This window comes from Symphalangus syndactylus, chromosome 17, assembly GCF_028878055.3.
Source record: "Symphalangus syndactylus isolate Jambi chromosome 17, NHGRI_mSymSyn1-v2.1_pri, whole genome shotgun sequence".
NCBI lineage: Eukaryota > Metazoa > Chordata > Mammalia > Primates > Hylobatidae > Symphalangus > Symphalangus syndactylus.
In genome coordinates, this window is record NC_072439.2 from 20,415,600 (window position 1) to 20,438,509 (window position 22,910).

The window sequence follows — 22,910 nt, forward strand, 5'->3', positions numbered from 1 at the left end:
AGGCAGCTCACTCCCTGCCTTACTAACTCCTCCCTTCCAGCTCTTCCTGCTTGTATCTGAGACAGTTCCTATCTTTTCTCCATCCTCTGTCTCTCTCTTCCTGTGTCTTGCCTGTGCCTTGGTTTCCCCCTCTCCAGCCTGCCCCTCTTTCTTCCGCTCCCTGCTCTGTCCTTTCTTTATCTTGCCTCCTCATCCTCCTGTCTCTTCCCTCTTTCTCCCTCCTAGTCCTCTCCCTACCTCTCTGTAACTCTCCTCTTTTCTCTCCATTTCTACCCCCATTTTCCTGTTGTCTTGTCCTTCTCTTCCCTTGTATTTCTATCTATTTTGTCCTTTCTCCCTTTCTGAGTCTCTCTGTCTTTCCCTTCTCTAAGCCTCTCTTTCTCTGTTTCCTCCCTTCTCTCTCTTTGCTTTTTTTTTTTTTTTTTTTTGCCCTTTTACTGCTCTGGATCCATTCATCTGTGGGGTTCTGTATGTGCCTCTCTCTGTTTTTCTCCACCTCTCCATCTCCCCTGAAGTTTCCTAACTCCCAGATACTCTCCCCTCCAGACCTCAGATGTCCAGGCCTCTCTCCCCATGGGATTGTGGGAACCGGGGACATCAGGAAAGTGGCAAGTGAGGCCTGGGATGGGGTTGCCTAGCAACCACCGCATCCTCTCCAGCCGGTTTCTGTTGCCTAGTAACGGCTGCCTGCCCAGAGACAGGGGCGGGACTGGGTGGGGGGTGGCACTTCCTGGTTTCCTATTAGGGTGGGGCTGGTCCCAGGAATTCACTCCTACCTGAGAACCTTGCACGCCTCCCTCCTGTTTTGGTAGCTGTGCCCATCCTCTCTCTTGCAGCCTGTCCCACTCAGCGCCTGAGCACTGTGACCTCCGCTCTGGTAGTGCCCCTCTGAGCTGAGCTTCCTTTCTCGCAATGCCCTCAGTATTGCCAGCTTCTAAACAGAGCAGGACTCTGCAGAGCTGTGAACTGCTTGCCAACAATGTCCCCAAAGCTTCTGTGACCACCCCATCTAGCAGGCCTCCAAGGGGTTCCATCCCACCACATAGTAATCTCCCCCTGGGCTGGGGGGTCTCCCTGCAGGTGGCGAGTGGGGGCCGCGGCAGCTGCGTCCCCATGAGGAGGGGAGGAAGATGCCGGCTGAGCTGCTGCTGCTGCTGATTGTTGCCTTCGCCAGCCCCAGCTGCCAGGTGCTCTCATCACTGCGCATGGGTGAGGCCCTCCCACACCCTGCCCCTGCATCCCCAGAGACCCTCCTGTCAGGCCCTGGGGCTCCTCTGGGGACCCAGGCATGCCAGTCCCTCAGGACCCAGGTCTCAGCTCTCTTCAGCAGCAAGGAGTCCCAGCCTCCGGTTCCTCCTTCCCCCAGGACCCAGGAGTCCAGACCCCTAGCTCCCACAAACCTCAGATCCAGGTGTCTAGACCCCTGGTCCCTATACCCACCTCACCCTAGAGCCCTGGAGTCCAAGACCACAGCCCCCTCCTTCCTCAGGACTCAGGAGTCTGGTCCCCAACCCCTGTGTCCCCTCAGCTGCAATCCTGGATGATCAGACAGTGTGTGGCCGCGGTGAGCGTCTGGCCTTGGCCCTGGCCCGGGAGCAGATCAACGGGATCATCGAGGTCCCAGCCAAGGCCCGAGTGGAAGTAGACATCTTTGAGCTGCAGCGGGATAGCCAGTACGAGACCACGGACACCAGTGAGCGGGGCCATGGGGGCGTGGGGTGAGGCAGGGCAGGTTGGTGGCCCTCAGTCCATCCCTCTACCCCGGCCTCTGGCCTGGCCTTGTCCTCTTCTAGCTTCATCTTCCTCCTTTCTTTGTGTTGGTATCTGCCTTCTTCCCAGACATGGCTGCTGCTGGGCCTGGGGATTGGAGAAGAGGGAGAGCATAAGCCCCAGTTCTGCTCTGGAGGAGTGCGGGGCGGCGTTGAAAAGATAAGCCCTGGCCGGGCGCGGTGGCTCACGCTTGTAATCCCAGCACTTTGGGAGGCTGAGGCGGGCGGATCACGAGGTCAGGAGATCCAGACCACAGTGAAACCCCGTCTCTACTAAAAATACAAAAAAATTAGCCAGGCGTGGTGGCGGGCGCCTGTAGTCCCAGCTACTCGGAGAGGCTGAGGCAGGAGAATGGCATGAACCCGGGAGGCGGAGCTCGCAGTGAGCCAAGATTGCGCCACTGCACTCCAGCCTGGGCGACATAGCGAGATTCCGTGTCAAAAAAAAAAAAAAAAAAAAAAGATAAGCCCTATTATCCCAGCTGGCTGGGGATGCTTGTTAGCCCCCAGAGCTTAATAACAAGCCCCAGGCATTGAGGGCAGGAGGCTTGGGCGAGGGTCAGCAAAGGCATTCTGGAGAAGGCTAGTCTGGAGCTGGGCTCTGAAAGGTGAACAGGATGTAGAAAGAGTGGCGTGGCTGCAAGCACGGCCGGCCACATCACTGGGGTGTGGAAGTGTCTATGGAATACTGATGGGCTGAATATGCAAAGGTGTCACTTGAACAGATGTGCTGGAGTTAGACCTTTGGGAGATGCTGCCTTAAAAGCATGTTTTAGACAGGTTTCTTTCTTGCAGGCCTTATCAGAGGCTTTATGGTGTTCGTGTATGTTTCAGATCTCTAAGAGGGAGAATGGGGTATGGCGTTTCACAGGCCTTTTTGGCTGATGTGGCACAGAGTACAACTTGGGAGAAGCTGGGATGGAGGGTGAGGAGGCAGATGGCATTCCAGGCATGTGCCTTGAGTCTGGAGATGGGGTGGGGATCAGGGTGGGAGCAGAGGGAAGTATTTGGAGCCAAGGAATGGGAGGGTGTGGGGTTGAGCCCATCCTGAATCCACCGGGATTCAGGACATATTTGGAGAGATTGTGAGAGACTTCAGAGCTAAGTGTGACAGGGCAGTAGGAAGAGAGGCTGTGCAGATTGTCAGGCTGGCTCAAGGAGGCTACAGTGCCAGGGTGAAAGATGCCGCCTTCACCCACAGGCACTGAGAAGCCATTGATAGGTCTATACCAAGGAGTGAGGCTTCTGGAAAGAGAATCTGGAGCCTGGATTTGGGTGATGAGTGAGGACTCTGGTATATGTCTGAGTTGAGAGTCCTAAACTAGGGCAGGGGCCAAGGGGTTGAAGAGAAGGGGATAGATGTGAGAAGTCTGAGGACAAAGAAGAGACAGGACGTGGTGACTAACTGGCTGTCAGGAGAGAGATTGAAGGCAAGGACCATTTCCAGGCATCTGGTCTGTGTGAATGATGGGGCCCTCACCAGTGTGGAAGGTCCAGAAGGAGGCAGTTTGGAGGAAATGAGGTGTTCAGTTATGATGCCTTTAGTTAGAGGTGGCAGAAACCAAACTCAGCCTGGTTTAAGGAAAAAAGAGAACTTATTAGCTCATGTCACTAAAAGACCTAAGGACAAATTTCAGGCATGGCTGAATCCAGGTGTTCAAACGATGGCCTAGGATTGTTTCAGGCATGGCTGGATTCAGGCATTCAGATGACATCCTGGGAATCTCTCTATGTCTTTACCTCTGAGGCCTGCTTTCCTCTGAGTTGGCTTCATTTTCAGAAATGCTCTCTCAACTGATGGTGAGATGGCCCCAGCAGCGCCAAGCTTACATCTCACCAGTTTAGCAAACCCAGCGATAATTGTAGCAAAAGACCTGGGGAAGGTGCTCCATGGTCTGATTTGTACCCGTATGTATCTCTGAACCAGTTGCCATGGCTAGAAGAATGGAGTTCTGTGACTCCCCAAGGCCTGCATCAGGTGCCAGTCAATCCTGGGAACCCTGGACTGAAGGGTGGGGATAGTTCCCCCAGGAGAAGTTAGGGTTCTGCCATGAGAACAGGCACTGGACAAGGAAAAACAGCAGCTTTCCACCTCCCAGTCTTGAGACACACATGTGTCCAGGGAGGAAGAGAGCAGAAGAAAGACTTGGAAGTAAGTGCGGCGGGAGAGTGGTGTTTGGAGTATGGGAAGGCTCCAGGGGATCTGGGCTGTGGGGTCAGGGGAGGAGGTGGTGAGTGCACTGTGGGTTGTGGCATGGCTGAAAAGGTTGAGAACAACAGCGGCTGAGGGACTAGGCACAGGCTTTGTAGGCAGAGGAGGCCCCTGGTGTCTCTTTCTCTTCATCCCTTCCTTTGATCTCCCTTGGCCTGACCTGTCCCTCTGTTGCTATGTCCTCATCTCTCTCCGTCTCATGCCCCCTCATGTTCACTTGTTGGGTGGGGTCAGAGACTGGCCTTCTGGGTCCCGGATGGCACAAGAGGATCAGGCAGTTGCCAGTGTCTGATCCTCTCCTGGGCCATGGCGGCTCCCTGAGGGATGGGCAAGGAGAGGAGGCAGGGGGTCCCTGACTCTGCGGTCTCTTCCCCTTCTCACGCAGTGTGTCAGATCTTACCCAAAGGGGTTGTGTCTGTGCTCGGGCCCTCCTCCAGCCCAGCATCTGCCTCCACCGTGAGCCATATCTGTGGAGAGAAGGAGGTGAGGTGGGGAGTGTGGGCCGGGGCTTTGTGGGGAGCGGGTCCCTGGGAGGCGAGGGCTGGGCGGAGAAGCAGGATGGAGGCCAAAGTTTCCTCTCTGTCCAGATCCCCCACATCAAGGTGGGTCCCGAGGAGACACCCCGCCTTCAGTACCTTCGCTTCGCATCTGTCAGCCTGTACCCCAGTAACGAGGACGTCAGCTTGGCGGTCTCCCGAATCCTCAAGTCCTTCAACTACCCCTCGGCCAGCCTTATCTGCGCCAAGGCTGAGTGTGAGGGAGAACTGGATGTTTTGTTTTCTGTTCCCCCAGACACCCCCTTCCCAAGAGATCTGGTGTCCTACATAGTGGTTCACTGCCCCCTAGTTAGAACCCTGGGGCACCCAGGCACCAGGCTCTTCTCCCATCTTCAGAAACCAAGGCCTCTGGTTCCACAGACCCCTTCTCTCCCCAAAGAGATCCATTTAGTCCCCAGATGGTGACTAAGCACTTGCCACGTCAAGGCCCTCTGCTAGGCCCTGGGCGTGGTCGCTGGGTGCTTGGAACTCCGGTTCTAGTGGAGGTCATTGGTCATTGAGCTGTTGTGATACAGAGTGGTACTTGTGCTGGGAGGAGGCACACGGAGCCTCTGGTATCACATAGGAGGGATCCTAATCCATCTGGGAGGTTCAGAGCCTGTGTCTATAAGAAGGAGACATCCAAGCTGAACCTGAAGGGTATGGGAAGAAAGAGGGAACAGGTTCTAAGCAGAGAGTGTGGCAGGGGCAGAGGTAGAGGGCCCAGGGAGCACAGCCTTTCAAGAGGCTTGCTGATACTCCCAGTGGCTGAAATGTGGGAACAACGAAGCAAGAGATGATGGGAGCCATGGGAAGTCCCCACACAGGGCAGGGTGAGGGGACAGGGTCAGATTCGTGTTCTAGGAAGAGCCCTATGGCTGCAATGTAGAGCACAGGCTGGAGAGTGACAAGAGGGGTGGCAAGGAGACAAGCAAAAGGCAGGGGAGAGGCGACACTGGTCTGGGCCCAGGTGGTGGCAGTTGGAATGAGGGGGCCAGCGTGATGTGAGAGGCAGTGAGGGAAATAAGAGGGTGGGGCTAGGGATGGTGCGAGGCCTCTGCCGAGGAGGAACACGATCCATCAGGGGCACACGTTGGGCATGGTGTGTCTTTGAGACATTCATGTGAGATGTCTGGTAGGCTGGTGGATTTGTGGGTATGGAGCTTGAGGCAAGGAAGGACTGTGCTCCATAGCCTCTAGAAGGAATTCCTCCTTCAAGAAGTATTTATTGGGCCAGATGTGGTGGCCCATGCCTGTAATCCCAGCACTTTGCGAGGCCAAGGTGGGAGGATGGCTTGAGGCCAGGAGTTCAAGACCAGTCTGGGCAACATGGCGAGACCCCATCTCTTAAAAAAAAGGTATTTATTGAGCACCTGCTCTGTGCTAGGCTCTGCTTTTGGTATTAGGGGTCAGCTGTGGGTGAAGTAGTCCAAGTACATTCTGATGAGAGTACTTGGGCAAAAAACACTGCAAATAAGTGCATTACATGGTTAGAAGTAGTGAGTTCTATGGAAAAGTAGAAATGACTTATGAAGAATGGTGTGGTGTGGGCGTGGGGTGCAACTTTAAATGAAATGGTGGGCGAGGGCCTCATTGAGAAGGTGACGTTGGAGTAGAGACCTGGAGGAGGGGAAGGAGGGAGCCATGTAAGGATGTGAGAGAAGAGGGTTCCAGGCCAAGGGAACAGCCAGCGTGAAGGCCGCAGGACAGGAACAAGATTGTGGTGTGTGCAGAACAGCAAGGAGGTGGTGTGGCTCAAGCCCAGAGAGTGAGTGATGGGAAGAGGAGGTGCTGTGGGCTGGGTGGTTAAAAAAAAAAGGAATTTATTGAGCAGCTGCTATGTGCCAGGCCTAGCTCTTGATATTAGGCTATTAGGGATTGGTCTCTAGTGTCTCAGTGAGGCCCCCGCCCACCATTTCATTTAAAGTCGCATCGCACACCCACACTAGACTCCCAGTCTTCATAACTCATTTCTGCTTTAACATAGAACTCATTACTTCTAACCATGTAATGCACTTATTTGTGGTGTTTGTTGTACAACTCGTCCCCTCATCCTGTACCTAGTCTACTTCACTCATGGCTGACCCCCAATACCAAGAGCGGAGCCTGGCACAGAGCACATGCTCAACAAGTACGTTTTTTTTTTAAAGAAATGGTGTCTCACTATATTGGCCAGGCTGGTCTTGAACTCCCACAGTCTGGGCAGTAACAGGGGGGTGAGATGGACAGATTGTGTGGGGCTTTGGAGGCTGTGAGGACTTCGGCCTCTAGGACTCTGACTGAACTGGGAAGCCATTTGAGGGTTTGGGGCGGAGGAGGAGCACATCTGACCCACATCATTCTGGCTGCTGTGTAGGGAACAGACTTGGGGCAGGCTTGGGGATTGCAGCAGGCAGGAGTTGGTGGTGGCTCAGGGCAGGGTGGTGACAGTGGCACGGGGTGAGGGGATCTGATGTGTTTGGAAGGGAGGGCCTTGATGGATTGGGTGTGAAAGAGAGGAAGCCAGAGTTTTGGCCTGAGCGACTGGCACACTGGAGATGCTGTTCACCAACATGGGGAAGCCGTGGTGGTTGAGCAAGGAGATTAAGCATGAGATGCCTGTCAGACACCCCAGTGAGGGGTCAGGAAGGTGACAGAGACAGGAATCTGGAGTTCTAGGCAGAAGTCTAGGTTGGGATTTTAATTGGGGAGGGCCCAGGCTTCAGGTCCCCAAGCCCACTACCCCATGGGACCCAGCTGCCCCATGTCCTTGCACACACTCCAGTCCTCTGCCCAGCTGCCCCATGTTGAGGAGGAGGGAGTGTCTACGCCATGCCTGGGTACCCGGAAGGGCTCCAACCCAAGGCCCCACCCCTCCCTCAGGCCTGCTGCGATTGGAGGAACTAGTGCGTGGCTTCCTCATCTCCAAGGAGACGCTGTCAGTGAGGATGTTGGATGACAGCCAGGACCCCACGCCACTGCTCAAGGAGATCCGTGATGACAAGGTGTCCACCATCATCATCGACGCCAACGCCTCCATCTCCCACCTCATCCTCCGTAAGGTGAGGCCCCACCTCTGATTTCCCAAAGAACTGGGGCCAGAAACTTGGGGTGACTGAGCAAGTCACCCAATGCCCATGGGCCTCAGGAGTCAAAAGGGGGCTTCAAGACCTTCTTCTTGCATGAAGATGATAATTGTAAAGTTTGTCTCTTAGCCTGCCTGCTTCCTGGTTGTGTGGTCCTGGGCAGTCACTCCATCTCCCTGTGAATAGTCCCTGCTCGGTGGGTTGTGAGGGTTAATGAATGAGGCCAAGGAACAGCCAGCGTTAAGGGTGAAGGACAGGAGCAAGACTCTGGTGTGTGCAGAACAGCAAGGAGATGGCGTGGCTCAAGCCCAGAGAGTGAATGATGGGGAGAGGAGGGGCTGTGGGCAGGGACAGGTAAAGTATGCAGGGCAGTGCCTGGCCCAGAGTCAGATCTGATTACATCGTAGCTCTGAAGGATTTTTAAACATTTTTATTGAGCTCTGTGTTAAGGTGTTTTTGCTTGTATTTTTTTCTTTTTTTTTTTTGGGGGATGGAGTCTTGCTCTGTCACCGAGGCTGGAGAGCAGTGGTGCAATCTTGGCTCACTGCAACCTCCATTTCTCAGGTTCAAGCGATTCTACTGTGTCAGCCTCCCAAGTAGCTGGGACTATAGGCACCTGCCACCACACTCGGCTAATTTTTGTATTTTTAGTAGAGACGGGGTTTCACCATATTGGCCAGGATGGTTTTGAACTCCTAACCTCGTGATCTGCCTGCCTCAGCCTCCCAAAGTGCTGGAGTTACAGGCGTGAGCCACCGCACCCGGCCAGTAACCAAATTTGTATTGTTTATTTTTCTCTATTTTTTTTTTTTTTAATTAAAACCATATGTCAGCCAGGTGCAGGGGCTCATGCCTGTAATCCCAGCACTTTGGGAGTCCAAGGTGGGCAGATCATGAGGTCAGGAGTTCGAGACCATCCTGGGTAACACGGTGAAACCCCATCTCTACTAAAAATACAAAAGAATTAGCCGGGCTTGGTGGTGGGTACCTGTAGTCCCAGCTACTCGGGAGGCTGAGGCAGGAGAATCGCTTGAACCCGGGAGGTGGAGCTTGCAGTGAGCTGAGATTGCACCACTGGACTCCAGCCTGGGTGACGGAGGAAGACCCCATCTCAAAAACAAACAAACAAGCAAACCCATTTATCACTGCTGACTGTAGCCCACAGGAAATGTGAACAGAATCCACTGGGTTCTTGAGACAGGATGGCTTAAGGAGGAGGTTTCAGGTTTGGGAGGCAGGCAGGCCTGGGCTAGGATCCCGGCCTCTCCCGTGCCAGCCGTGTGAACAGTTGTCTCTTCCCTCTCCAAGCCTGCCCTTCCCTGACACCCACGTGATGAGAGCCCAACTCCTGCCACACAGGAAATGCAAGCTGGTGCCCTTTAATGTTATAATTCTCGTGGGGGGACAGACTTGGGTGCTTCTGGCAGGAAGAATTTTTCTAGCTTTGTTTTCCTCGAGGACTATGAGAAAAGGGTCTCAAGAATGAATCTTGACATTCGAACTGGCTGCTATTATTGCAAAGCACTTTTAAAGATTGCAGGGAATCGATTTTCTGACCTTATACCTGGGCTGAGCCCTACACATTAGCAGCCCAACCTTGGCTTTTGGAGAGTGTAGGGCTTAAAATTAAGGCTTTCCTCTCTGCTGGGCCTGGTGGCTCACACCTGTAATCCCAGCACCATGGGAAGCCAAGGCAGGAGGATTGCTTGAGGCCAGGAGCTTGGGACCATGGCAAGACCCCATCTCTACAGAAAACCAATTTTTAAAAAATTAGCTGGGTATTGTGGTGCATGCCTATGATTCCAGGTACTCAGGAGCTGAGGTGGGAGGATCACTTGAGCCTGAGAGGTCAAGGCTTCAGTGAGCTATGATCCCACCACTGCACTCCAGCCTGAGTAACAGAGCAAGATCCTGTCTTTAAAAAAAAAAAAGATAATTCCTCTTCCTGCCCTATTTCTGAGGCTTCTTCTTGCCTATCTCCAGAAGGAAATCTTCTAAGTGCCTTCATGAGAGATGGGGCATTTGGGGGTCCTATTCTCTCCTCTAGCAAAATCTCCGTCCCACCTGGGACAGCAGTCAGCATGGCGGGACACCAGGGACTAAGGCCTCCCTCTGCCCCCACTTGTCTCCTCCTCCCTGTCTGTCTATCTCTGAGCATTTCTTACTTTACTGTGTTTCCCATGAGGTGTCTTCTCACCAGGCCTGTCTGTAAATCTCTCTTCTTCTCTTGAGTCCTCCCCATCTCTGCCTGTGGGTCTCTGTCTCTCACTCTGCCTCTTTGCCTCCTGTGTTTTCCAGGCCTCGGAACTGGGAATGACCTCAGCGTTTTACAAGTACATCCTCACCACCATGGTGCGTATGCCCTCTGGCCCCTCTCTGCCCCAGCTGCTCTCCCATCACAGCTGTCCCACTTAGGGCTCGGCCCCAGGCCTCACCACCTCTTCCTGGTCCCAGGACTTCCCCATCCTGCATCTGGACGGTATTGTGGAGGACTCCTCCAACATCCTGGGCTTCTCCATGTTCAACACGTCCCACCCCTTCTACCCTGAGTTTGTCCGAAGCCTCAACATGTCCTGGAGGGAGAACTGTGAAGCCAGCACCTACCCGGGCCCTGCGGTGAGCACACAGATACCCAGTCACACCCAGAGACACTCTGTGCACAGATGCTTCTGGGTTGCCCTTTTAGACCTCACTCAGATCATGCTCAGAACCCTCTCGCCCTCCCTGAGGCCTCGTGGTGTGGCCTTGTGACACATTGGGCCCATGTCCTCCTCTCTCTCTACCTCCTACACCATTCTGGCCACACCAGCTCCTTGAGGTGCCTCTGATGCCCCAAGCAGGTGCACCTCAGGGCCTCTGCACACCCTCTTCCCCCTGCTTCCCCTGCACTTTCCGAGAGAAGCAGCAGCTTGTTCCCCATCACTAGGACATTGCTCCAGTGTCCCCTCAGGTATAAGATTTTTCCTTCCTCCTCCTGTTTAAAAAATGGTAAACTTGACCCAGTGCGGTGGCTCACACCTGTAATCCCAGCACTTTGGGGGGCCGAGGCAGGCGAATCACCTGAGGTCAGGAATTCAAGACCAGCCTGGCCAACATGGTGAAACCCCATCTCTACAAAAGTACAAAAATTAGCTGGGCATGATGGCGGATGCCTGTAATCCAGCTACTTGGGAGGCTGAGGCGGAAGAATCACTTGAACCTGGGAGGCGGAGGTTGCAGTGAGCTGAGATTGTGCCATTGCACTCCAGCCTGAGAGAGAGAGCAAGACTCTGTCTCAGAAAAAAAAAAAAAAAAGGTAAATTGGCCAGGCATGGTGGCTTATACTTGTAATCCCAGCACTTTGGGAGGCTGAGGCAGGAGGATCACTTTAGTCCAGGAGTTCGAGATCAGCCTGGCCAACATGGTGAAATCCTGTCTCTACTAAAAATACAAATGTTAACTGGGTGTGGTGGCGCGTGCCTGTAATCCCAGCTACTTGGGTGGCTGAGGCACAAGAGTCGCTTGAACCTGGGAGATAGAAGAGTTGCAGTGAGCCAAGATTGTGCCACTGCACTCCAGCCTGGGTGACAGAGCAAGACTCTGTCTCAAAAGAAAAAAAAAAAAGGTAAACTACCTACTTTTTCACCTCTCCCTGGCTTGTCTTTTTCCATAGCACTTATATTTGCTTATTTCATCACGATGTGGCTTACTGTATATTAGACTTACGTAGATATATGGATTTGAGGACTGTAAGTTCCATGAGGACAGGGGGTTCTGTTTATTTTGTTCACCATTGTATCCCCAGCACTTAAAACAGCCTAGCTCATAACAGGTGTCTGATAATAGGTGTTGAATAAATACCAGCATACAAAAGATGCATATTTATGTGTATTTGTTTGCAGACATCTACTCAGATACCAAGACACCAAGACACTTCTACGCGCAGAGTGCACGTGGACACCAAGCTGTCCAGTCAGATGGGTCCACACGGGGACATCACACACCCCAACACAGAGGCACATTTGTGTGTACCCCTGTGCACATCTACATAACACAGATACTCAGACCTTCACACTAACATAGCTGGGGCACACCCTAACAAGCACACACAGACACCGTGGTTGTGTCACAGATTGGGGGCCAGAGTGTATGGGACGCTAACTGTGTGCCAGGCACTGTTCTGAGTGCTTTACAGGCGTTGTGTCACTGGATCCCCGTAACAGCACATGAAAGTAGAGATTACTATTATCCTCATTTTACAGAGAAGGAAACTGAGGTTCAGGGAGGAATGAGGACTTAGCCCTGTCACAGAATGAGAAAATAGCAGAGCCGGGCCTCTAGCTCTGAGCCACCTGCCTCCCAGGCCTGAGACCAACCATTATACGCTCCTGTCTCTCTGACACCACACCCACGCTGCGTATAGATGAATGGGCATGGTCATCCAGCCCCACTCATGTAAACGTGCCCCAGACACACTCAGACGGGAACTATGGCCATCTTCCCCGGCCTGCATCACCCAGATTCCCAGACATACCTGCCCATGCAGGTGACACAGCTGGCTATCCAGGCACCCTCTGAGAGACACATGGCCACACACAGTCTGGGAGACCTACGCCCACCAAGACACGGGAAGCACACACACCGCTGTCAATTCCACTTCCCAAGAAAGACACCAGAGCCACTTCCTCACTCCTGACCCACCCAGTTTCCCATTCCTGGGGAGAGGGAAGTTATTTGAGGGCTTGAGGGTGGCAGCTCAGGGACCTTTGGGGATCCCCTGGCTAAGCAGTCTCTTATTCATCCCACCCCCACCTCTGTCCCACCGCAGCTGTCAGCTGCCCTGATGTTTGACGCCGTGCACGTGGTGGTGAGCGCTGTCCGAGAGCTGAACCGCAGCCAGGAGATCGGCGTGAAGCCGCTGGCCTGTACGTCGGCCAACATTTGGCCCCACGGGACCAGCCTCATGAACTACCTGCGCATGGTGAGCCCGAGCGGGGGTGAGTGGAGGAGGCAGGGCACGACCACCTCAGGTGGGAGCACTCACTGTGTCCACCCTGTGGCCCTCTGCCCTCCCCGCTCTTCCCACCGTACCCACTACCTCCCCTGTCCACTCCTGGCTGTTGCTGCCTATCTGGGTTGCTCTCTCTCTCTCTTTCTGAGTCTTGCCCTCTTCATGCGTTTTGTCCCATCTCCCCTTGCTTCCTTGCATGTTATCTTGCTCTTTTGACTGTGATCTTCCTCTTCTCTCTCTTGTCCCCTCCACCCCGGTCTGTCTTTGCCTTTCTCTGTGGATGTCTCACCACGCTGGGCCTTCCCTGCCCATCTCTGGGCCCCTGCACCCTCCCTTTGCCCCGCCTCCCCACCCTGCCAGGTAGAGTATGATGGGCTGACCGGGCGGGTCGAGTTCAACAGCAAAGGGCAGAGAACCAACTACACCCTGCGCATCCTAGAAAAGTCCCGGCAGGGCCACCGTGAGGTGAGCGACCCAGGGCGACGCCAGAGCACTGCTGGGGTGAGGGTGGGGGTGGGCCCAGAGGCTGCCATGACCTCGGGAAGGGCCTGAGCTGACAGCACCCTCTCTGCCCCCTAGATTGGGGTGTGGTACTCTAACCGCACCCTGGCCATGAATGCCACCACCCTGGACATCAACCTATCGCAGACACTGGCCAACAAGACCTTGGTGGTCACAACCATCCTGGTGAGTGGCCCTAGACGGGGGGCCTGGGAGTGGTAAGTGAAGGGGCCTGAACGCTGGGCCTTCCCTGGCGCTGCCCTTAGCCCAGTCCTAGCTCCCACCATGAGGTGGAGAGATGCATTGGCTGGCACAGCACACAGGCCAGTGGGGGCTGGGATTCCTGCACCCAGCAACTCCAGGTTGTCAACAAGGCGCTACCATCCTAAACGCTGCCAGAGCAGGGAGGGAGCAGACTGCCCTCAGGGCCAGATTTAACCCAGCTCTTTGCACAGTATCTGGCCCTGGTCAATCCTGATGAATCATGATTGCCAGAACAGTTGTTTTGCCACCCTTGCCAACAACATGTACCAACAGTGCCAACTCAGTGTCCATCTTGAAGTTGTGGAAACTGAGGCTCAGAGAGGGGAGGAGACTTGCCCAGGGTCACACAGCAAGTACCCAGCACAGCCAGGACTAGAAGCTATGTCTCTAATCCTTCAGAGCCTGAGTCTTGACCTCTGTGTTCTGAAGCTCCAGACCTCTCAGTACCCAAGCACCAGACAGGGACGTTGTCCTGTAGCCCTGGGGGTGCCACTCCTGCATTTCACTAAATCAGAGGCAGAGGGGCCTTTGTATGTCAACTATTTATTGAGCACCTGTTCTGCACCCGGCACTGTGCTAGGCCCTTTCCAAGCATCATTCTTTTTTTTTTTTTTGAGACGGAGTCTCGCTCTGTCACCCAGGCTGGAGTTCGGTGGCTCGATCTCGGCTCACTGCAAGCTCCGCCTCCCAGGTTCACGCCATTCTCCTGCCTCAGCCTCTCCGAGTAGCTGGGACTACAGGCACCCGCCACCACGCCCGGCTAATTTTTTTGTATTTTTAGTAGAGACGGGGTTTCACCGTGGTCTCGATCTCCTGACCTCGTGATCCGCCCGCCTCGGCCTCCCAAAGTGCTGAGATTACAAGCGTGAGCCACCGCGCCTGGCCTCCAAGCATCATTCTTTAGACCTCATGGCTACCCTTGTGAGCTTCGTCTTATTTCCCCCTTTTGAGGGTAAGGAAGCAGGTCACACGGTGAGTCCCCAGCAGAGCTGAGTGTCAGGCTCGGAGCTGGTGCCCTCTCTGCTGTACCATGCTGCCTCCTGCCAGGCACAGTGGGCTTCCGGTGCCTTAGAAGGTCAGGGAGGGGGTGATGCACAGGGCCTGACGAGCAGGAGGCTTCCCCAAGCAGCTGGCCTGGAGGCTGGACATGACAGGCAGCCATGCTCTTCACAGTGGCCAAGTCTGCGGCCTGTCAGCACTCATTGTTACTGAGGGAGCCACTCAGTAACTCTGAGCTGTGTCAGCTATTAGCTGTGGATGCTGACATTCAGAGAGGGTTACAAGAGGGTTTTTTTGTTTTTGTTTTTGTTTTTTTTGAGATGGAGTCTCGCTCTGTCACCCAGGCTGGAATGCAGTGGCACGATCTCGGCTCACTGCAAGCTCCACCTCCCAGGTTCATGCCATTCTCCTGCCTCAGCCTCCAGAGTAGCTGGGACTACAGGCCCCCGCCACCGCGCCTGGCTAATTTTTTGTATTTTTTAGTAGAGACGGGGGTTTCACTGTGTTAGCCAGGATGGTCTCGATCTCCTGACCTTGTAGATCCGCCCGCCTCGGCCTCCCAAAGTGCTGGGATTACAGGCTTGAGCCACCGCGCCCGGCCACAAGAGGGTTTTGCAGGATGTTAGAGGGTCACCTAAAGCAGTGAGTCGCAGATCGGTTCCCTCGGTCCCTAGGGAACTCCTGATTTAAAATGGACCTCGAGTCCCTCTGGAGCAGGGCCAGTGATCCTGTTGTGGAGGGACAGATGGCCTGCAGACAGGAAACCAGACACCTCCTAACAGCCTCCCCAGGGGGCCCTGGGGGCTTGGCTAGGAGCAGTCAGACCCTCTGTGCTGTGGTGTGCGGTCAATCCCTAAAGCCTCCTGGAGGCAGAAGAGTTGAGGGCATTGGTGGGGAACAGGGTGCAGAGGTCAGGGAGGGGAGGTGAGGAGAGCTGAGCCATGACCCTGGGAGCTTCAAGTGTCTTCTTCACTGTCCTCCCTGCTTCTCCTCAAGGCCTGGGAGCTTGTATTTTTCTTCCCTTCCTGATGTTCACCCATCTCTTGATGGGTTGATTCACTTATTCATTCCATAAATGTTTACCAAAGCTGTATGGTGCTGCCCCTTACATTCTAGAAGCACAGATATGAGTCAGGTGCTCTTGGGTGGCATTGGGAGGCAGTCCCAGTCTGACGGAGGAGATAGACCTGGGCACAGTCATTCCCACAATGAGGGACTCCCAAAGAAAGGAGGGACTGAGTCAGCTTTAGGAGGCTGGAGGAAGGCTTCCTGGCAGAGGTGGCATTAGATGGGGTTGCATAGGAGTTGGGTGCCCAGAAAATATCCCAGGCAGCAGAAGCGGCAGGAGGGGCAGGAGCTGGGGTTTTGGGAGGTGTTTGTCGGATTGAACAGGGAGGCAACAGCCTCTGTGTACACAGCCTGACAAGCCCCATTCATTTGCTGGTATTGCCTGACATGGGTTTCTGGGCAAGATCTGTGTCAGGCACTTGGAGATTCAGATGTGACTCAAACTGGGTGCCTAGGGCAAGATGTGGGTTAGAACTTGTCTCATTCGCTGCTCTATTCCCAGGGCCTAGAGCTGTGACTGATACCAGCAAGTATAGAGGGTTGTGGTGAGTGATGGGACAGAGGCAGCCTAGGGGCTGCGGGGCAGCAGGTGGGGAAGGGGCTCTGAAGGACTCAGTTGTCCTGTGCTTTACCTTGGAGAGAGAGTGTTAAGCAGGAAGGGGCGGGGCCAGATCTGGAGTCAGGAAAGCTCCTTGTTGGCCCATGAGGGATGCTGCTAGGGATTAGAGGTGGTCCAGGTGTGGGAGCAAGGGCCTCTGGTGATGGGGTGCAGGCTGGCGCTGCCCCTGGGGCAGGCTCAGGGATCTCGTGCTGAGACAGGATGGGCTGGCGCTGAGATGGAGAGAGGCCCCATGGGGAAGCTGGGGGTGCACAAGTCCCACAGAGTTGAGGCTGTGCATAGGCCTGCCCTCCTCAGCCCCTGGTCTCGCCCTGGTCTTGGAGAATTTCTCAGGGCACCCAGGCGGTCCTGAGGATTCCCTTCATTGAGCTGAGATGCCTCATTCTGCCCGTTGGTGACTAGTGTGGCAGTTAAGAGTAGTCTTTCTGCTGCAGATCCTCCGCTCTTATTAGTTCAAGTCACTTAACTCCAGTCTCCATTGCTTTATCTGTAAAACGGGTCTGCGTCTTGCCTTGAGGGGCAGTGGGAGGATCACATGAGCTAAGAAGGCCCTTGCAGTGCCCAAGGTACGCGTGAGAGCACCTCCCTCCCTCCGTCCCTCTCCTGAGCTTGTGGTTCATGGCTTTGAGCGTTGTGCCAAGCCCTGTGCTCATGTGACCCAATCTTCACAGAAGCCCTGATTTTCAGATGAAGAAACTCAGGCATAGGAGGGTTAAATGACGTGCCCGAGGTCACCCAGCTAGAAGGCAGCAGAGCCCACATGCCTGTCTTTTGCACCACGTTGCCTCTATTATTTTTTAATATTTTTTTTTGAGACAGAGTCTTGCTCTGTCACCCAGGCTGGAGTGCGTGGCACGATCTCAGCTCACTGCAAGCTCCGCCTCCCAGGTTCACACCATTCTCCTGCCTCAGCCTCACGAGTAGCTGGGACTACAGGCGCCCGTCACCACGCCCGGCTATTTTTTTGTATTTTTAGTAGAGATAGGGTTTCACTGTGTTAGCCAGGATGATCTCGATCTGACCTCGTGATCCACCTGTCTCGGCCTCCCAAAGTGCTGGGATTACAGGGGTGAGCCACCATGCCAGGCCACATTGCCTCTATTATTTCTACTTCTTTCTGAGCCCTCAGGGCTGTGTCCTGAGCCTGGCAATGCCATCTACACACTGTGTGCCCCTAGCAGGTCTCTCTAGCCTCAGTTTCCTCCTTTAAAGTGAGGGGATTAAAGTATTCCTAGCAGTCTGGGCATGGTGGTTCACACCTGTAACCCCAGCACTTTGGGAGATGGAGGCAGGAGGATCACTTGGGCCCATGAGTTCGAGACCAGCCTGGGAAACATGGCGAAACCCCATCTCTACTAAAAATATAAAAACTAGCTGGGTGTGGTGGTGCGTGCCTTTAATCCCAGCTACTTGGGAGGCTGAGGCAGGAGGATTACTTGAACCCGGGAGGTTGAGGCTGCAGTGAGCCCAGATCATACCACTGCCAGGGCGACAGAGTAAGACCCTGTCTAAAAATAATAATAATAATAATAAATAAATACGTAAATAAAATATTCATAGCAGAGTGAGGAGATTGGACTAGATCAGTGTTGTTTAAACTATACTCCAGGAAATCCTGGACAAGGATTTGGATCCCAGGTTCATGAAAGGGTCCAAGCAATCAGCTTGTAAGGAATGTTCTAGAACCTACCCTACTTTAATTTTTTGTTTTTACTTTCCAGAGATTTTCATTGAAGCATAACACACATACAGAAACATGCACTAATAGTGTTACTTCTCACTGAAGTTTCAAAAACTGAACACACCTGTGTAATCAACCAGCTGTCCCCAACCCAAAGCCTCTCCATGCCCTTCCAATCACTAATCCTCCAAGGCTAACCCCCATCTCAGCTTCCGTCACCACAGATCAGCTTTGCCCGCCCTTGAACCCCATACAAATGGCATCCTACTGCGGGTTCTCTCTTGAGACTGGCTTCGTCTGGCAACATTATGAGTTTCATCTGTGTCATTGCAAGTAGTGTAGTCTCGTTGTATGTTGAATGTACTGCAATTTCCTGATTCATCAAATCTAGATGGATGTTTGTTTCTGGCTTTTTGCTGTAAAGAACTGCTAGGAAGGTTCTCTTCCATGCCTTTTGGTGAGCATGTACTGGTCTTTCTGTTGGGTGTGTTCCAGTTGCTGGGTGGCAGGGTGTTTGTTCCAGCTTTAGCAGGTATTGTAAAAGTGTCTTCCAAAGTGGTTGAACCACTTTCACTTTCATTCCCAGCGGCAGCTAATGAATGAAAATTCCACTTGCTCCTCTTTTTGTCAGTGGTGAGTGTATAAAGGTACCAACCATATATGGTGGTTTTCATTTGCATTTCCCTGATGATCAGGGAGGGAGAACACCTTTTTGTGTTTATTGGCTATTTGATTTTTCTTTGTTTTTGTTTTTTGAGAGAGGGTCTTGCTCTGTTACCCAGGCTGGAGTGCAGTGGCCCAGTCATAGCTCACTGCAGCTTCAACCTCCAGGCTCAAGCGCTTCTCCTTTCTCAGCCTCCTGAGTAGCTGGGACCACAGACATGCACCACCACACCCAGCTAATTAAAAACAATTTTTTTTAATTGACAGGGTTTTACCATGTTGCCCAGCCTGGTCTTGGACTCCTGGGCTCAAGGGATCCACCCACCTTGGCCTCCTACAGTGCTGGGATTACAGGCATGAGCCACCGCACTTGGCCCTTTATTGGCTATTTGGAAATCCTCATTTGCAAGGTTCCTATTCATGTCTTTTTCTATTTAAAAAAAAATGGGATATATGACCTTTTTATTGATTTGTGAGTTTTTTTAAATTATTTATTTATTTATTTATTTTTTGAGACAGAGTCTCGCTCTGTCGCCCAGGCTGGAGGGCAGTGGTGCAATCTCGGCTCACTGCAAGCTCTGCCTCCCCGGTTCACGCCATTCTCCTGCCTCAGCCTCCCAAGTAGCTGGGACTACAGGCGACCACCACCACGCCTGGCTAATTTTTTGTACTTTTAGTAGAGACAGGGTTTCACTGTGTTAGCCAGGATGGTCTCCATCTCCTGACCTCGTGATCCACCCGCCTCAGCCTCCCAAAGTGCTGGGATTACAGGTGTGAGCCATTGCGCCCGGCCTGATTTGTGAGTTATTTATACATTCTTGGGTACAAGTCATTTGTCTGATGTATATATTGCAAATGTCCTGTCCCCCTTTGTGGCTTACCTTTTCATTCTCAGTAGTATATTTTGGATAAAAGGATTTGATTTTTAATTTTACTAAAGTTCTCTTCATCAGCTTTTTTCCTTTATGGTTAATGATTTTAGAATTTAATAATTCCGTGTATACCCCTATATCATGAAGATATTCTACTATTTGTGTTCTAAAAACTTAATAATTTTGCCTTTTACATTTGGGTCTGCCATCCTCCTGAAATTGATTTTTATGTAGCATGTGAGGTAGGGGAGTCAAAATACATTTTTTTTTTTTTTTTTTTTGAGACAGAGTCTCACTCTGTTGCCCAGGATGGAATGTAGTAGCGTGCAATCTTGGCTAACTGCAACCTCCACCTCCTGGGTTCAAGTGATTCTCCTGTCTCAGCCTCCCGAGTAGCTGGGATTACAGGCACCCACCACTACGCCTGGCTGATTTTTGTATTTTTAGTAGAGATAGGGGTTTCACCATATTGGCCAGGCTGGTCTTGAACTCCTGACCTCAAGTGATCCACCTGCCTCAGCCTCCCAAAGTGCTAGGATTACAGGCATGAGCCACCACACTTGGCTAGAATACATTTTTTTCCACATGGATATTTAATTCAGCAGCACCATGTATTATAACAATAATTCTTCCCCCTTCAGGACAGTTTTACCTTTGTCACAAATCAATATCCATTTATATGTGGGTTTCCAAGCACTCCATTCTATTGTCTATTTGTCTATCTTTGTTCTAGTACTGCAGTGTCTTAAATACCATAGCCTTAAATTAAGTGTTAATATTTGACAGGGTAAACCCCCAGTTTTGCTTTTCTTCTTTAGGATTACTTTGGTTCTTCTTGACTCTTTGCATTTCTTTTTATTTTTTTATAAGTCATTTTTATTGAGACGGGGTCTTCCTATATTGCCCAGACTGGTCTTGAACTCCTGGGCTCAAGTGATCCTCCCTCCTTGGCCTCTCAAAGTGCTGGGACTACAGGCGTGAACCATGCATGTTCATACACACTTAAATATCATACTTCAATTTAAAAAAAAATTGTTACACTGGGGAAGGGGGCTGAGCGTGGTGGCTCATGCCTGTAATCCCAGCACTTTGGGAGGCTGGGGTGGGCAGATCACTTGAGCTCAGGAGTTCGAGACCAGCCTGGGTGACATGATGAAACCCTGTCTCTACAAAAATACAAAAATTAGCCAGGCTTAGTGGCATGCACCTGTGGTCCCAGCTACTCCGGAGGCTGAGGTGGGAGAATCACTTGAGCCCAGGAGGCGGAGGTTCTAGTGAGCCGAGATCACACCACTACACTCCAGCTTGGGTGACAGAGCAAGACTGTGTCTCAAAAATAAGTAAATAAAATTGGGGAAGGGACAGAAGTTAATACAAACCTACATAAAATAGAATTCAAAGAGTATAAGGTAGGTGAGGAGTGAAAAATCAGTTTCCTTCCTTCCCTGGGTCTCTCATTTTCTTTTTTCAGAGGCCACCATCCTCCCAGAAATGTCTATGCATATACAAGCACATCCTTGCTCTTTCTTTAACAAAGAGTAGCATATTGTACACGTTGTTCTGTAGCTTGTTTTTTTCCTCCTAATATATCTTGTAGACCTTGCTATTTTAGTGGTTGCCTGGGATTCTTTTATGACATTGATAATCTTTTTAACTTGGCCCAAATTAGGTTGTTTCAGTCTTTGTTCTCACTACAAGCAATGCTGCACTGACTTTCTTGGACCTGTGTTTTTGATGCACAGCCATTTGTAGGGTAAATTCTTAGAACTGGACTTAGCAGTATCTCATTGTCTGGCTGCAGTGTTGGGCTTCTGCATAAGATTCTTTTTGAAGTCTGAAGACCCTGGATTTGAGGCTCCTTGAGGACCCTTCTGTTCTGATAGTCTGTGGCTCTAAGTTGAGTCCTAGATTACGGTTATCTAATTTTGAGTTCTATTCACAGGCCCCAGTCTCTTTTTGTCTCTCTAAGCCCAGACCCCAGTCCTGAGACCCTGAACCTAGGTTCCTCAGTCTTGGGTTTAGAGATCAGCTTGGCATAATGGAAGGAACAGGGTTCAGAGTGCACAGTGACTGGTTTGTGAAGTCCGGCTCTGCCCCATCTCCCTTCCCACTGCCCTGCTTCAGCTGGGTGGCCTTGGGCTAGATGCTTTACCTCTCTGAGCCTTGGTTCTATCCTCTATATGTCAAGGGGGCTGTATGGGAGCCAGGCCCTTGTCTCTAGGATTCTCAATTTCTGATTCTCCAGCTTTGATACCCAACCTGGATCCCTCATCTCTCTCTGACTTCTCCCGTATCCACTGTCTGATTCTGTCCACTTGAGCTCAGTCTAGCACAGGGCTTAAGAGTGGAGCTTTGGAATCAAACCAACTTGTCCTTCTCAGCCACTTACTACTTCACTTTTCTGGACCTCAGCGTCCTCATCTCTAAAAGAGACGTAATAATACCGCCATCCCACGCTGACAGAATTGCTGTCACACAGCAAGCCCACAAGAAATGCTGGCTGCTGCCGCTATTATTAGTATTATCTCACATTCTTGTTCCCAGTTCCACAATTTTGGTTCTGGAAAGGCAGTTTAATAGAGAATCACTGATTGCCCTCCATTCCATCACCCTGTAGCTGTAGGGCTCTTGGGGTCCTGGAGTCCAGAGCCTATGACCTGGCCACATAGTAGGAGATCCTATTACTGTGTGACAAACCACCCAGAACCCAGAAACTGAAACAATAGCAGTTGATTGTTTTGCATGATTCCATGGGTCAACTCAGTGGTTCTTTGGCTGGTCTCACTTGGGCACACTGTGGCAGCATTCAGCTGGTGTCCAGATTGGACTGGAAAGTGCACAATGGCTGTGGATGCTGGCTGTTGGCTGGCATACCTTGGTTCACTCACCCTCCAGCAGGCCAGCCTGGGCTTCCTTAAATGGGGGCTGATCTGAAGGCTGAGACTCTGGAATTCACACAGCATCACTTCTGCCACATCCAGTTGGCCAAAACAAGTCATAAGGTCAGCTCAGACCAAGAAGTCTGAACCCAGGGAGAAATGGACCCCATCTGTTGCTGGAAGAAGCAGCACAATATTGTGGCCACATCTACCATGGGGCTCAGTAATAGTGTGTTGAATGAATGAGAGGTGACAGAGGTCACTTGACCACTTTGAGCCTCCGTGTCCACATGTGTAAAAGGAATCTACTTATGCCCATTTCAATGTAAAGTCACCATGAGGCATTAAAATGATGTCATCGAGAGAATGCACAGCACAGGTTCTCAATACACAATAACCATTGTGGATATTTTATTTTATTTTATTTTTGAGAGAGTCTCGCTCCATCTCCCAGGCTGGCCTGCAGTGGCGCAATCTCGGCTCACTGCAACCTGAGCCTCTGGGACTCTACCCCAGTCTCCCGAGTAGCTGAGACTACAGGTGCACACCAGCACGCCTGGCTAATTTTTGTATTTTTCATAGAGACGGGGTTTTGCCATGTTGCCTAGGCTGGTCTTGAACTCCCGGGCTCAAGCCATCCACTTGCCTTGGCCTCCCAAAGTGTTAGAATTACAGGCTTGAGGTACTACACCTGGCTCATTGTGTATATTTTAACCAAAGCTCTTTCCTGGCTCTTCCCTAAGTCCTTTTGTTCATTATTCCAAAGTGACATTGTACAAACAGCCATTTAGA

General features: G+C 52.0%; 1 protein-coding gene across 2 annotated transcripts in view; it reads left to right on the forward strand.

Moving 5' to 3' along the window:
* GRIK5 (glutamate ionotropic receptor kainate type subunit 5) overlaps nt 1-22,910 on the forward strand; it is a 74,666-nt gene that overhangs the window by 2,904 nt on the left and 48,852 nt on the right. The window contains exons 2-11 of one of the 2 annotated variants that reach the window (XM_055250308.2): nt 1,081-1,209; nt 1,529-1,693; nt 4,367-4,464; nt 4,569-4,734; nt 7,380-7,558; nt 9,881-9,934; nt 10,037-10,198; nt 12,390-12,542; nt 12,933-13,037; nt 13,152-13,259. In XM_055250308.2, the coding sequence (XP_055106283.1) occupies nt 1,131-1,209; nt 1,529-1,693; nt 4,367-4,464; nt 4,569-4,734; nt 7,380-7,558; nt 9,881-9,934; nt 10,037-10,198; nt 12,390-12,542; nt 12,933-13,037; nt 13,152-13,259 (1,269 nt within the window). In that variant the 5' untranslated portion in view covers nt 1,081-1,130. Of the gene's footprint in view, nt 1-1,080; nt 1,210-1,528; nt 1,694-4,366; nt 4,465-4,568; nt 4,735-6,347; nt 6,649-7,379; nt 7,559-9,880; nt 9,935-10,036; nt 10,199-12,389; nt 12,543-12,932; nt 13,038-13,151; nt 13,260-22,910 lie in introns of those variants that run through there. The other variant, XM_063620897.1, reaches the window with a different exon arrangement.